The sequence below is a fragment of the Lepidochelys olivacea genome (genome assembly GCF_965140295.1).
Source record: "Lepidochelys olivacea isolate rLepOli2 genome assembly, chromosome: 24".
NCBI classification, from domain to species: Eukaryota; Metazoa; Chordata; order Testudines; family Cheloniidae; genus Lepidochelys; species Lepidochelys olivacea.
This window is the reverse complement of record NC_140434.1, coordinates 7,127,152-7,141,264: the sequence shown is the minus strand read 5'-3', so window position 1 is coordinate 7,141,264 and position 14,113 is coordinate 7,127,152. Positions and strand designations below refer to the sequence as shown.

The 14,113-nt window shown below is 40.8% G+C and overlaps 1 protein-coding gene across 1 annotated transcript in view; it reads right to left on the bottom strand.

Moving 5' to 3' along the window:
* Positions 1–14,113, bottom strand: part of RPRD2 (regulation of nuclear pre-mRNA domain containing 2) — a 49,989-nt gene that overhangs the window by 11,255 nt on the left and 24,621 nt on the right. Inside the window, exons 3-6 of the mRNA XM_084613094.1 lie at positions 4,412–4,512; positions 2,855–2,932; positions 1,408–1,460; positions 352–478 (exon numbers count right to left, since the gene is read on the bottom strand). Of these exons, the coding sequence (XP_084469220.1) occupies positions 352–478; positions 1,408–1,460; positions 2,855–2,932; positions 4,412–4,512 (359 nt within the window). The remainder of the gene's footprint in view (positions 1–351; positions 479–1,407; positions 1,461–2,854; positions 2,933–4,411; positions 4,513–14,113) is intronic.

The following is a 14,113-nucleotide window of genomic DNA, read 5'->3' as shown; positions in this document are numbered from 1 at the left end:
TACATTAGGACGCAGTTGATGTGCTCATGACTGAAAACAGACACATTTCTGTCCTGTGACTTATGAAATACTAAAGTGACAGCTAAAAAATTTGCGGTATCAATACTGCTGTAATGTACTGGATCACTAAAGTAGAATACCACAGTACTGCATTTTTTAAATAAAAGGAGCTGATACCTCTGAAAATGGGTTAATTGTGCTTTGACATCACTTAGCATTCTACAATCTGAAATTCATTAGAGAATAAGCAGAAATCTAACCTGTGATGTAAAAGAGCCCATGAATTACTAAAACTACGGATACGTTTTTGTTTCCTTTGATAATATGACTACCAGAATACACAACTTGTACCTTTTAAGCATTTAAGTGTTTCAGTGCTGCATACATCCACCCTCATGGTGGAAAGCTGCTTCTCTTTCAGTTCTATCTGGTCTTCTGAACGCTTATATAACAACAATTCATCAACAAGCGATTGTGGCTGAAAAACAAGAACAGCATCCTCATCACATTCTGCAGAAGAGAAGCCCTAACTTTGCAACGATAACATTATGGACCTGTTTTTAAGTAACAGAAATAAATATTCCATTGAAAAGCTGTCTCTGTATCAAAGCAGATGTTTTTTTACTATTCTGGAATAAACTAACTCAGAGAAACATATGGTTTAAATTCATAACAAATGGAAATGAAATGAACATGGGGGTGATCAGAACTCTATGTCTCGTAAACAGGAGAAAGATTTGCCGGCAGAGGTATGTCAGTTAGGAGTGTGGGGAAAAAAATTACACCGTCAACTGACAGAGCTGTACAATCAAAAGCCTTAGTGCAAATCCAGTTATACTGGCAAAAAATCCATTTGCCAGTGTAGCTAATTCCATTCATGGAACTGTTCTAAGCTATAGCAGCAAAATAACGTTTGCAGTATAAGCTGCATCTCCACTACAGGGGCTGCAAGTATAAATCTACCAGTAAATACTTAAGTGTATAGACAAGGCCCTAGTAAGTGTTCCTATATTTAAACATACATTAAAACAATAGGCAATCATATAATCAAACACATTGGCTACAAAAGCGACAGCAGTTCACTCCTCGCAAGAAGGCAAACTGCTTTCTTGCAGCAGATAACTCTAAATGGTGTGAAAGAATTAACTGCCTTTACTAACTACCTCCAATCCCTAGCTCTATTTCCATGCCCTGTTTTTAAATAGCACCAGCATACACGATGCTTTACAGAACAGGCTGCAGCTCTGCAGAATTTGCAGCCTCAGGGCATTGTGGGCACTATACAATAATGAACAAATCAACTTCAACACAAGCCCCAGTGACTCTTGGCTATAAACAAACTAGTCATGTAACTACAGTCCAAGGACAGAGGTTAATGCAAAAGATGTTTTCACTGGTTAAACTTACTCTGAATTCAGCAACAATCTTCGACTTTAGAGCAACTTTTGGATTTGTGGATGCTGTTGGTACACAAACGTGTAAAGAAATTAAGATATCAATTACAAGGATTAAGTAGAACAAACACTCAATACTGCCTGCAATCAAAATTCAGAAGAGACTGTTCTCTTTCAAAAACCTTTTAAACACACTTCTATGCAAAACATACACAGGATGCCATTTCATTATATTTCCCCCTCCACACAGATGTCACTCAGAGTTCTATCTGCCTTTCAGACACGTTAGAAAGCAGAGCGCTATGATTCAGAAGCCAACAAGTTAGACTGTGGAGTTCCTGTATTATATATGCACTACATAAACAGTTACTGTGAAAGCCTTTTCCAGTTCTATTGTACATAAATGTTCTTGTAATGGTTCATTCACTAATCTTGAGTGCTAGTTTATAATTCTCTGAAGAGTTCCTGAACTCTAGACATAGAAAACTGACCCTCTGAGTTTAGTATTTCCTTGGGATGACCGATCACTTACTCCTTTACTTGAACTAACCAATCTCCCTCCTAAAGATTTCCCTGCCCTTACAATTATGTTCTAATATCTCACTTTGCGATTGAGAATCTGAGGAGAAAAAATATGGAATCACATTTCATGAGCTCTAAATCCATTTGTTACTAAAAAATAGCAAAGAAATGTGCAATAAGATGATTAAATAAGAAATGCTAACTCCCTTGTCCACTTTTGTTCTAGAAAATGATTTTCTATACATATTTTGTGGCCGAATTCTTTCTGGTAATCCAAGATTCCAACCCTCCTGCCCTCTTTTATTGTCCTCCTAGTCCCAATAGTCTTAGCATTCACACAGAGTGGCATGTGTCAAGTTTTACATCTAATGTTCCATCATCTTGCTTTCTTGCCAACTCAAGGATTTTCCGTATTACAGTTATTGCAAGGTTAGAGACTGATATATTAGAAATGTGGTTCCAGCTAGCAAGCTGTACTCCTGATAGTTTTGAACGATGATTCATTAACTGCACTGCCTCACTGTAAGTATTCCATTTATCCTATAATCTAGTTTGCTGTTGAAGATGTATTCCTGAACTTGAAGGGAATGTCCACCATGTTTCACTGTTGCCAATGTACATGGTTATCATGTCTGTCTTCTCTTCATCTCTGAATATTCTAAAGCCAGTTTCCAAGAAGTTCCACCAGATCTTTTCTCTACTGTTCATAACTTTTGCTCTTTTAAAATTTTATTCACATTTCATTCCTTAAAAAGTGATTTTCTAGCAGCAACTCCTTGGTGTTTTACACATGTCAGTAAGGAACTTCACAAGCCTGGAAGACACAGGCTTGCTCATACTTTAGGCCAGGTACTTTGCCAGTTTTGCACTAGTCTTTCTTCTGTTCCTCAAGAAGGCATTTTTAATATTAGTTCAGGTAGTTCACATTGTTTCCTTACTTTGAGATTTCTTCCACGGCTTATTCGGTTGTTTGTTCAGATTTTCTTTCAGCTGCTTCTGTGTTTTGAAAGTGGTACCTGGAAAACATTTCATTTTTTGCAGTCTGGCATTATGGGATTCCTTTAAAGGTCTCTGGTTTTGGTGTCATATGGTTGCATGGTAAAAGATTAACAGAAATTTGTTTTAAAATCCACAAACCAACTTCCCTAGATGAGCTGTTGAATGCCCAAGACAAACTAAGTTTACTCAGGAATACAGCAACTTCTATGACAGACATTCTACTTTTAAAGCAAGTTTCTGTTCACCTTTAAAAGAACAGAGGATTCAGCAATCACAGAGATTGACACAATTTTCTCTTTAAACTTTTAGACAATGACTTATTTATGTCTGGCCCAAAAAAAGCAAATAGGAAAACACAACACATTTCAGGAGAAATAGTAAGGTATGTTGTTTGGTAGTTTAAATGAGCAATTACTTACCCGATGTCTATATTAAAAAAAACATGCATCCAACTGAAAAGTTTCTTGCAAAACAGTGTAATAAGAAATATTTATTAAATCAACTTTAGAAGTGAGCTGAATTTTTTTTTAAATTACGAAAGCTGTATGAGATTCCAAATCATTAACAGAATACATAGATTTCACTTTTATAGATTTGTAATGTTCAACTGAAAGTCTTTTCATTCACCAAGAAGCAAGTACAGTGTTTTGTATTTCTCAAGTAACAATTACTGACCCACAATCACATAAAGCCACATCTAAACCAGCAACAGAAAAGCAGTTTTCACTGTCAATAACGTAATCAGGGAAAACAAAATCATGCACTCATCTCCTTCACACTCAGAAAGAACAGATTTTCCATTATTTAGTTTTAATGTGCATGTTGCTTTCAGTTAATATTTGGAATCTCGGGATTTTTTAAAAATATATTTACATGAGTGTCTGAGGACTTTTTAACTATTCCGTACTCTAGTTAGTGTTTCCATATTTTTTTTCAAATATGGTAGATGTTTTACTGATAACATTCAACCTTATTACTATAATCTACAGAGAGAAAATGGAAGAGATTATTTTTACTATTATTATTCCCAGATGGAATTTTAGTATCAACTGAAGTTTTAGATGTAAAGTCGGAATGTCCCAAAACCTCAAGGTAAAGGGGTAGAGCCAAGGACACAAATTCCATACAGTTAACAACTAGCTTCTGTGTAGGCATGATGCTCAGAACTCCTTTAGGATGAAGAGTCACCTTAAACATAATATACATTTTCTATCAACTAGTACAACTGCAATTTACACTATAGCTAAAAATTAAAGGATTTAGTATTGGCTTTATTTAAATGGAAGGATTGTCCAACAAATAATTATCACAAAGCTCATTCATATTAACCTACTAGCTTTCCTTTTTATTAATTCCTGAAAATGCAGAAAGAGCAATGAATGCATTTAAACAGTGATTAATGAATGTTTTATTTTATTGACTTCAAACTATTTAACTACTACAAGTACATACTAAATTAGCTTATATGTTAAGAAAGGCAAAAGATAAAGACTTACTTAAAGCTTCTTTTAGTGCCACAATGGTTTCTTCAGGGTATACATTTCTGTCTTCCCAGATTTTAAAGATTCTTTCTATAGATTTAGAAACTGATGGATCCCTGAAAAGAAGGGCATACAATATTAGTGTATTTTAACACTATAAATTTCCATTATTCTGCAATGGAAAACTATATGCTAGAAGTGTAATCCCAGTGCTAAAGAAAAGCGAATTTCTAAAAGATCTTTGAGATATGTCAGTCTGTCTGTAGGTAAGCCCCAATTCAACAAGATACCTAAGCACACAGGTAACTTTACACATGAGTAGTCCCATTTAAGTCAAAGGAGCTATTCTTATGCTTAAAATTATGCATGTGCTGAACTTGGGTTAGAGAGGTTAGCACACAGAAAACTAGCAATTCTATCCTGAACACGATAAGGTATTGTCCACATGGGAAAACTGCCTGATATAACTATTATGGAATAGTTCCCCATGAGGACACACTAATCTGGAATAAAAGTGACTTTTATAGAATAATGAATTACTCTGCTCACAAAATAGAGTAAAAATTCCAGAACAAAATCACTTTTAATCCAAAAATAGTGTCCACGTGGGACTTATTCCAGAATAGTTAAATTACGTCAGAATAGTAATTCTGGAATAGCTATACCAGTCAATTCCCTCCATGTAGGCACGGTCTGGTACCATTATTCTCTAGAGCAGTGCTACTCAAAGTGCTGGTCCGCGAGCCATCAGCTGCCAGTCTGTGCGCACATTGGAAAAAACAATTGCCGGTCCCCCACATCAGATAGCTTGAGAAGCACTGCTCTAGAGAACTTTAGTCTCAGATCACATATCCTCCTTTCTGTGCCCCTAAGAACCAGTCAGTTTTGGAGATTTTGCAGTTCCACCATCAGGAACACTGATGTAGGTGCGTAGACATTTTATCCACAATCTCACAAGATCAATTCTTTCTCAAGCCAATTGTCTTATCTTGGTAACTTGATTAAAGGGTAAATTGATAGGAAAGTGAAATAACCTACCTACCCACAAATAACTACTCTCAAAGTATACAGATACCACACCTGAGTTAAACTCACACAATTCTCACTATTTAAGTTGTCTCATGGTATCTCTTGTACATGTAGCACGATCAGATCAGTCTGGGCAAAAACACAGTCAAATGTAAAATTACTTTTTGATTCAATGTATTTTGTAATACACATTGTAAGAAAACCCTACGATGCAAACTGAAACAAACAAAAATAAAAGAATGTGAAATAGACAATTACAAGATTTTAGGGAGCCTTTAGTGTTCCTTAAAACTGACACCTTCCCATTTCTCATAAATGTAAAGGCCATCTTTTAAGATTCAGGTTCAAATTCTGTCAAAAGCATGCCAGGGGCACCTGTTACTTCAATAAAAGCCCCATTTAAGTATCCAAGGGCTGAAGTGGATACTTAATCCAGATCTTGAAAAATCTACTCCCTCACGGTAAGTGGAAACCTTTCCCAGCTGAGTACCACCAACTTCTGCAGAACAGCACTCTCTCTTTAAGTTTTGTGGCCCTTACAGTTGAAAAGACAACTTTCCAAATGTGAACAAAATATTAATCTAAATCAGCAGACAGACACCTCCAAGGCCTCCCCAAATTGCAAGCAGACTGACATTAACTGTTTCACAGAGGCTTTCCAAAACTCTGTGGGCCACAGTGAAATTGTCAAGTATTGGCTAAATTTCTTTCTGCTGCTGTTTGTGGGAGTTTAGAGAAGCTGCGTAAATATATGTAGGCACTGGACCTGTTAACTAGGGAGAAGGAACTAAAATACAGAGGCTGGTCAGGGACAGATTAACAAAGATTCACACCAACACACTTGCAAAAGCTAGAGGAGTTCTGGGGGGAAGCGGGAGAAGACCACGAAGAAGAAATGCATCTTCTCTTTTCCAGCAGCAAGAGAGCTCGGAGGGGGAGGCGTCAAATTTCAGATACCTTATTAGTCAGAGGTCACAGAAATAATCTAAGCAGTCTCCTCTTTGGAGGGAGAGGGGATTGGCTTGGTTTTCCACCTGGGATGCTGGGGCCCTTCAGTTTAACCATCTGGCTATTGTATTTGGTAAATTTTTCTAGGAGACGGGCATGGATGGTTGAGATCAATGGGATAAATTTTAGTAGTAGTATTTCGAACACCCTGGGGGAGAAAAGGGACAGAAAAAATATAGGGAGGGAGTTAAAGAATAACTACTTCGGCAAAGAGAAAGATATAAAGGGGTGGTGGAGAAAGACAGAAAACAGACCCTTTAAATAACTGAAGAAAGGCTACACCAGTATGTATTATAAGATGGAAAGAGTAGAGTGAAGCTCGGAAGGGAACAAAGGGAACGCAAAAACAGGTAGAGTAAATTACATTTTTAGAAATGTACTATATAAACTAATATGTTACAATTAAATACAGCACACAAACACAGCACATAGCTGTTATGTTCCCTTCAATGACAGTAGAGATGGCTTGGAGGCCTAGGTATTTTTCTCTAAGGCTAGTAGGCTAAGTCTTTTGGCTAAAGTACTGAGTAATTTTTTTTTAAGCCTTAAACTTAAAAGTTGCCCTCTCAGTGACCAAACTGAGATAGCAGGAAGGTGGTCAATGCTGACAGAATTTGCACTTTGAAGAAAAACACCTGCGATTATCTTAATTTTATTGAATACCTGACTGAAAATATACAGGAGGCATTTTAATCAGGTTCTGAAAGACAAAAAGAAGAACTTCACTTTTTTCTCAGATTCACGAACAATGATTTCTTTAAATTATGTTCAGCTTTCTAGAGAATTCAGTTTTTAGCAGCGAGAACGCTTCAGACAAAACTTATGAGAGATGGCTTAATATATTGCCTCTGCTTCTTCAACAATGACATTGTGACAGATTCCACATTGTTATCAAGAACTATCAGTTGACTCAATGTGATCTGGCTTAACCTGGCCAAGAATCCAATGTTAACATTTAACAAAAATAAAGTCACAGATTTGTCAAGGCCATAAGAAGTTTAGGAGGTCTGGGCCCTCCTCTGTGAGCACAGGAGGGACAAGAATTGGGAGCTTGAAGCCATGTGAAAGGAATAAATTGCTCTCACAAACAATACTGAGATTTATTTTCTGCAAATTCTCTACACCAGAGAGAAAAATAGGAATTAACTTTAAATGTTAATGGCTTCTCAAGATCCATCCTGAAGCTGTGGTGCGGGCTGGGACTAGACAGCACTCTCTAGGGCTATATACAGACAAACTTGAAACAACACACCCAGAAATAAAAATCCCTCCCCACCCGCCACAATTCCTTGAATCAATACAAAAATGCAGGGATAAACAAAGAGTTCCATAAACAACATGGGGAAAAGAAAAACAAGTAGTAGCACCTAGTCATCAGTCATTAGCCACTACAGGGAGTACTATTCCTTTCAAAGTAGCCTTAATTAAAGATCATGTACACAGGCTTCAATGACAAAACAGTAAGAAACCTCAAGTGGCAGCATACGAACCTAGGGCCTGCTCAGCACCTACGTAAAAGCAATTACCCTAGAGAATTTGAGAGATGAGAATAATAAACTGCCTAATTGGAAATACAAACTAATATCAAAGGAACCTTAGAGGCACTTCGCACCACAGCATCTCTCAAAGCTCATTGTAAGTCAGTTAAATCCTACACTCATTACAGAAGTCAACCCACCTCATATTTTAAGATACTCTGTCAGGCAAAACTCTGGCAAAAGGAGTAGCATGGGACACAGTCTATTCAACTGATAACTGGTATATCTAACTCAACAGGAGTAAAAGTTAACCTACCGCATCTGATGAAGTGAGCTGTAGCTCACGAAAGCTTATGCTCATATAAACTGGTTAGTCTCTAAGGTGTCACAAGTACTCCTTTTCTTTTTGCGAATACAGACTAACATGGCTGCTATTCTGAAACCTACCGCCCTTGGACATTGTAACTCAGGGTATTGTCTACACTACGAAATTAGGTCGAATTTATAGAAGTCGATTTTTAGGAAGCAATTTTATACAGTCGATTGTGTGTGTCCCACTAAGAGCATTAAGTCGGAGGAGTGCGTCCACAGTACCGTGGCTAGCGTAGACTTTCGCAACATTGCACTGTGGGTAGCTATCCCACAGTTCCTGCAGTCTCCACTGCCCATTAGAATTCTGGGCTGAGCTGATGGGGCAAAAACATTGTCACGGGTGGTTTTAGGTACATGTCGTCAGTCACCTCTCCCTCCATGAAAACAATGACAGACAATCGTTTTGCGCCTTTTTTCCGTGAAGATGCCATACTGCTGTCAGCAGACGGTGCAGTAAGACTGCTAACCGTCGTCATCCACCGCTTCCGCTGCAACTCTGCTCTCCTGCAGATGACATACCACGGCAAGCATGGAGCCCGCTCAGCTCACCACTGCTGTTGTGAACATTGTAAACACCTTGCGCATTATCCTGCAGTACGTGCAGAACCTGCAAAAGCAGACGAGGAGGCGATGACAGTGAGATGACGATAGCGATGAGGACATGGACACAGACTTCTCTCAAAGCACAGGTCCTGGCAATTTGGACATCATGGTGGTAATGGGGAAGCTTCCTGCCATGGAATGCAGATTCTGGGTCCAGGAAACAAGCACAGACTGGTGGGACCGCATAGTGTTGAGGGTCTGGGATGATTCCCGGTGGCTGCGAAACTTCTGCATGCGTAAGGGCACTTTTATGGAACTTTGTGACTTGCTTTCCCCTGCCCTGAAGGGTAATACCACCAAGATGAGAGCAGCCCTCACAGTTGAGAAGCGAGTGGCAAGGGGTACTTTTCAATGGTGCTGCAAGCACTGATGGATCACAAGGGACGTTTCACCGACATCAATGTGGGATAGCCGGGAAGGGTGCATGACGCTCGCATCGTCAGGAACTCTGGTCTGTTTGAACAGCTGCAGGAAGGAACTTACTTCCCAGACCAGAAAATTACCGTTGGAGATGTTGAAATGCCTACAATTATCCTTGGGGATCCAGCCTACCCCTTAATGCCATGGCTCATGAAGCCATACACAGGCACCCTGGACAGTAGTAAGGAACAGTTCAGCTATAAGCTGAGCAAGTGCAGAATGGTGGTAGAATGTGCATTTGGATGTTTAAAAGCATGCTGGTGCAGTTTACTGACTAGGTTAGACCTCTGCAAAACCAATATTCTCATTGCTATTGCTGCTTGCTGTGTGCTCCACAATATCTGAGAGAGTAAGGGGGAGATGTTTATGGCGGGGTGGGAGGTGGAGGCAAATTGCCTGGCGACCGATTACGCACAGCCAGACACCAGGACAATTAGAAGAGCACAGCTGGGCGCCCTGAGCATCAGAGAAGCTTTGAAAACCAGTTTCATGACTGGCCAGGCTATGGTGTGACAGTTCTGTTTGTTTCTCCTTGATGAAAACCCGCCCCCTTGGTTGACTCACTTCCCTGTAAGCCAACCGACTTCCCCCCTTCAATCACTGCTTTCAGAGGCAATAAAGTCATTATTGTTTCAAAATCATGCATTCTTTTTTAATTTATCACACAAATAGGGGGGAAACTTCCAAGGTAGCCTGGGAGGAGTGGGTGAGGAGGGAAGCACCGGGTGGGGTGGTGGATGAAGGGTGGAGGGAAGGACAAGGCCACACTACAGTTCAAAACTTACTGAATGCTAGCCTTCTGTTGCTTGGGCAATCCTCTGAGGTGGAGTGGCTGGGTGCCTGTAGCCTCTCCCCCCGCGTTCTTGGGCATCTGGGTGGAGGAGGATATGGAACTTGGGGAGGAGGGCAGGCAGTTATACAGGGGCTGCAGCGGCAGTCTATGCTCCTGCTGCCTTTCCTGCAGCTCCACCAGACACCTGAGCACGTCAGTTTGCTCCCCCATTAGGCTCAGCATTGCATCCTGCCTCCTCTCAGCATGCTCCTCCCTCCTCTCATCATGTTCATTTAACGCTTTCCTGGACTCTACCATTGTTTGCCTCCACGCATTCTGCTGTGCTCTTTCAGTGCAGGATGACTGCATGAGCTCTGAGAACATGTCATTGCGAGTGCATTTTTTTCACCTTCTAATCTGCGCTAGCCACTGGGACAGAGATGATAGGGGGAGCGTAGAAACATTTACAGCTGCGGGAGGAAAAAAGGGAAAGTACTATTTAAAAAGATACATTTTAGAGAAGAAAGGGAAGACTATTTCACTCTAAATCAAGTGATTCACATTACATAGCACATGTGCTTCACCCCCCCATATCCCATCCGCATGGCTAGTATCAGGGAAGATCCCTCTCAGCGAAACGCAAACAGCTCAGCATGAATGGGCCTCCCCACACCGCATGGCAAAGGCTTTTAGAGTACTTCCAAGAGAGCTTCATGGAGATATCCCTGGAGGGTTTCCGCTCCATCCCCAGACACGTTAACAGACTTTTCCAGTAGCTATGCTGGCCGCAAATAAACCCCAAGTCTTCAGGGCAAATTAATCATGAAACATGCTTACTTTTAAGCCCTGTATTATATTTACAAAGGTACACTCACCAGAGGTGCCTTCTCCGGCTTCATGGTCCGGCAGCCCGCCTTGGGAGGGTATTGGCTCCAGGGTGATGAACAGTTCCTGGCTGCCAGGGAGAAGGGATTCTCCGCTTGCCTGCTGTGCGCTATGCTCCTCCTCCTCATCCACAAAATCCTCATCCCTGTTGCATGAGACTCCCCACTTGCAGGTGTCCACGGACAGTGGTGGAGTAGTGGTAGGGGGCCCCCCTAGAATTGCATGCAGCTCTTCATAGAAGCGGCATATATGGGGCTCTGACCCAGAGTGACCGTTTGCATCCTTTGTTTTTTGGTTGGCTTGCCTCAGCTCCTTAACTTTCACGCGGCACTGCTGTGTGTTCCTGTTGTAGCCTCTGTCCATCATGCCCTTGGAGATTTTGGCAAACAGATTGGCATTTCATCTTTTGGAACGGAGTTCTGCCTGCACGGATTCTTCTCCCCATACAGCGATCAGATCCAGTACCTCCCATTTGGTCCATGCTGGAGCTCTTTTGAGATTCTGTGACTCCATGGTCACCGTGTGCTGAATGATCAGCTTGCCACGCTGGTCAAACAGGAAATGAAATTCAAACGTTCCCGTGGCTTTTCCTGTCTACCTGGCCAGTGCATCTGAGTTGAGAGTGCTGTCCAGAGCAGTCACAATGGAGCACTCTGGGATAGCTCCCGGACGCCAACACCGTCGAATTGTGTCCATGCTACCACAAATTCGACCCAGCGAGGTCGATTTTAGTGCTAAACCCCTCACCAGGGAGGAGTACAGAAATTGATTTTAAGAGCCCTTTAAGTTGACAAAACAGGCTTGGTTGTGTGGACGGGTGCAGGGTTAAATCTACCTAACGCTCCTAAATTCAACCTAAACTCATAGTGTAGACCAGGGCTTAGTGATAGTGGGTAGTTTCTCAGGAAATGGGATGATGCATTTTCAATGTCTTTTGATGGGTATTAAACTGACAGGGAGAAGCTGGTTGGAAACAGACTCAGTTTGAGAAAGATAGTGCCGGTTTACATTTTAAGAGGTTATGATGGGATTATGCTGGGGGTCTTTGAAGTCTAAAGAAATCTTTGTAGAGTGATATGTTGAATCTCATCACTCATCAAACCTAGAAAGGCAAAAAATTGCATTCTTACAAATACAAGAGTTGGAGGAAAGGTCTGCAAGAGTATGTCAACACAGCAAAGAAAAACCTGTGGCTGGCCTGTGCCAGCAAACTCAGGCTTCGGCTCCAGCCTGAGCCAGAACTCTACACACCAGTAAAACAGCCCTACAGCTCAAATCAGCTGGCATAGGCCAGCCACAAGTTTTCCTTTGCTGTGTAGACATCCCCAAGGGTACATCTACATTGCAGTAAAAAAGACACAGCATGAAGTCTTAGAGCACACATCAACTGACTCAAGCCCACGGGACACAGCAGTGTAGACGTTCAGGCTCAGGCTGTATCCTGGACTGAGGCTCTCCCCCATTATAGGGTCTGAGAGCCCAGGCTCCAGCCCAAGAATCTACACTGCAATTTTTTGAGCAGCAACCTGAGTCCCACAAGTTTGAGTCAGCTGACTCAGGTCAGCTGCAGGTCTTTTACTGCAGTATAGACATACCCCAAGATAGGTAAATTAAGGAGCGGACAAACCAAGTTACCCTGACATACAGCACTGGGAGAGGATGGAAGTAGTGAAGAGTGAATTCATTTCCCTAATTTAGATACTGCCTTTATAGATGGTTTTATGGGTTTCCCCCCCATCTTTTATTAATATCCATATATGTTCTCCCTCATTTTCTTATGTAATTAAGTGTTTCTGCAAGTTCAATATTTTCCTTAATGTTGATGTATATGAATATTTTTGTTAGTTTCAACTTCCCCTTGTGGCCAGCTACATTCAACTATAAGAGAATGAGTAGCCCAACTATGATCTGTCCCCAAACTCACGCTGCGTTTAACCATTAGCCATCTGATAGTTTCCACTCTACCCGGAAGACACACAATATAGCTTATGGTGCTACTATTTTTATAACCACCCTCTTTCAGAACTACTTTGTTATGTGTAAATTCTGCAACTGACATGTCTGTTACAAGCAGGTCAAAAAGGTGCTACACTTAACTGAGTACAAGATGATTTGAAGGATAAATAGGGTTAAGCTGGCACCATCTGGCGAAGTGCCAATTTTAAATTTATGTTATGCTATCAATAAATACTACCTATATTACTAAAAGTGTTTAATACAGACATTTTATGATGCAGAAGTTAGACAGCATCTATTTTATTGCATTTTCATTTCTCTTTCATTCCTCTTCTACTATACAACATACGTTAAAGCTGTAAAATTTGACTTTTTGAAGTTAAACACTGCATTACTGAAATATGAAATTAGTTTACTATTTCTGATCATAGGAAACTAACATTCAGAGCCAACAGAGTTGTAGGAACAGCATAAATGAAAGGGACATTAATAAACTATGCCACTGCTACAATGATCAGAACCCCCTACAGGACACCTTTCAAGATCCATGGATCCTACACATGCCCCAATAACAACTATGTGGGTGTGACCAGACATTCATTACGCTCTCGAATGAACTCACACAGGAAGACGATAAAAGACAAAAACACTATCACTTTTCACAAAGCAACTACTCTATATCTGATCATCCTCATCCACAAAGGAAACTTGCACACTTCAAAAGGTTTCAGAGTAATAGCCGTGTTAGTCTGTATTCGCAAAAAGAAAAGGAGTACTTGTGGCACCTTAGAGACTAACCAATTTATTTGAGCATGAGCTTTCGTGAGCTACAGCTCACTTCATCAGATGCATGCCGTGGAAACTGCAGCAGACTTTATATATACACAGAGAATATGAAAAAATACCTCCTCCCACCCCATTGTCCAGCTGCTGTACCTCCCAATGGGGTGGGAGGAGGTATTTTTTCATATTCTCTGTGTATATATAAAGTCTGCTGCAGTTTCCACGGCATGCATCTGATGAAGTGAGCTGTAGCTCACGAAAGCTCATGCTCAAATAAATTGGTTAGTCTCTAAGGTGCCACAAGTACTCCTACACTTCAAAAGATGAGCCTGGGAGCTTAAATTCATTACTCTGTAACAATCTTTTTTCATCCTGACTGTGCGTGTTAATGGGCCTATGGGGTTTTAACAG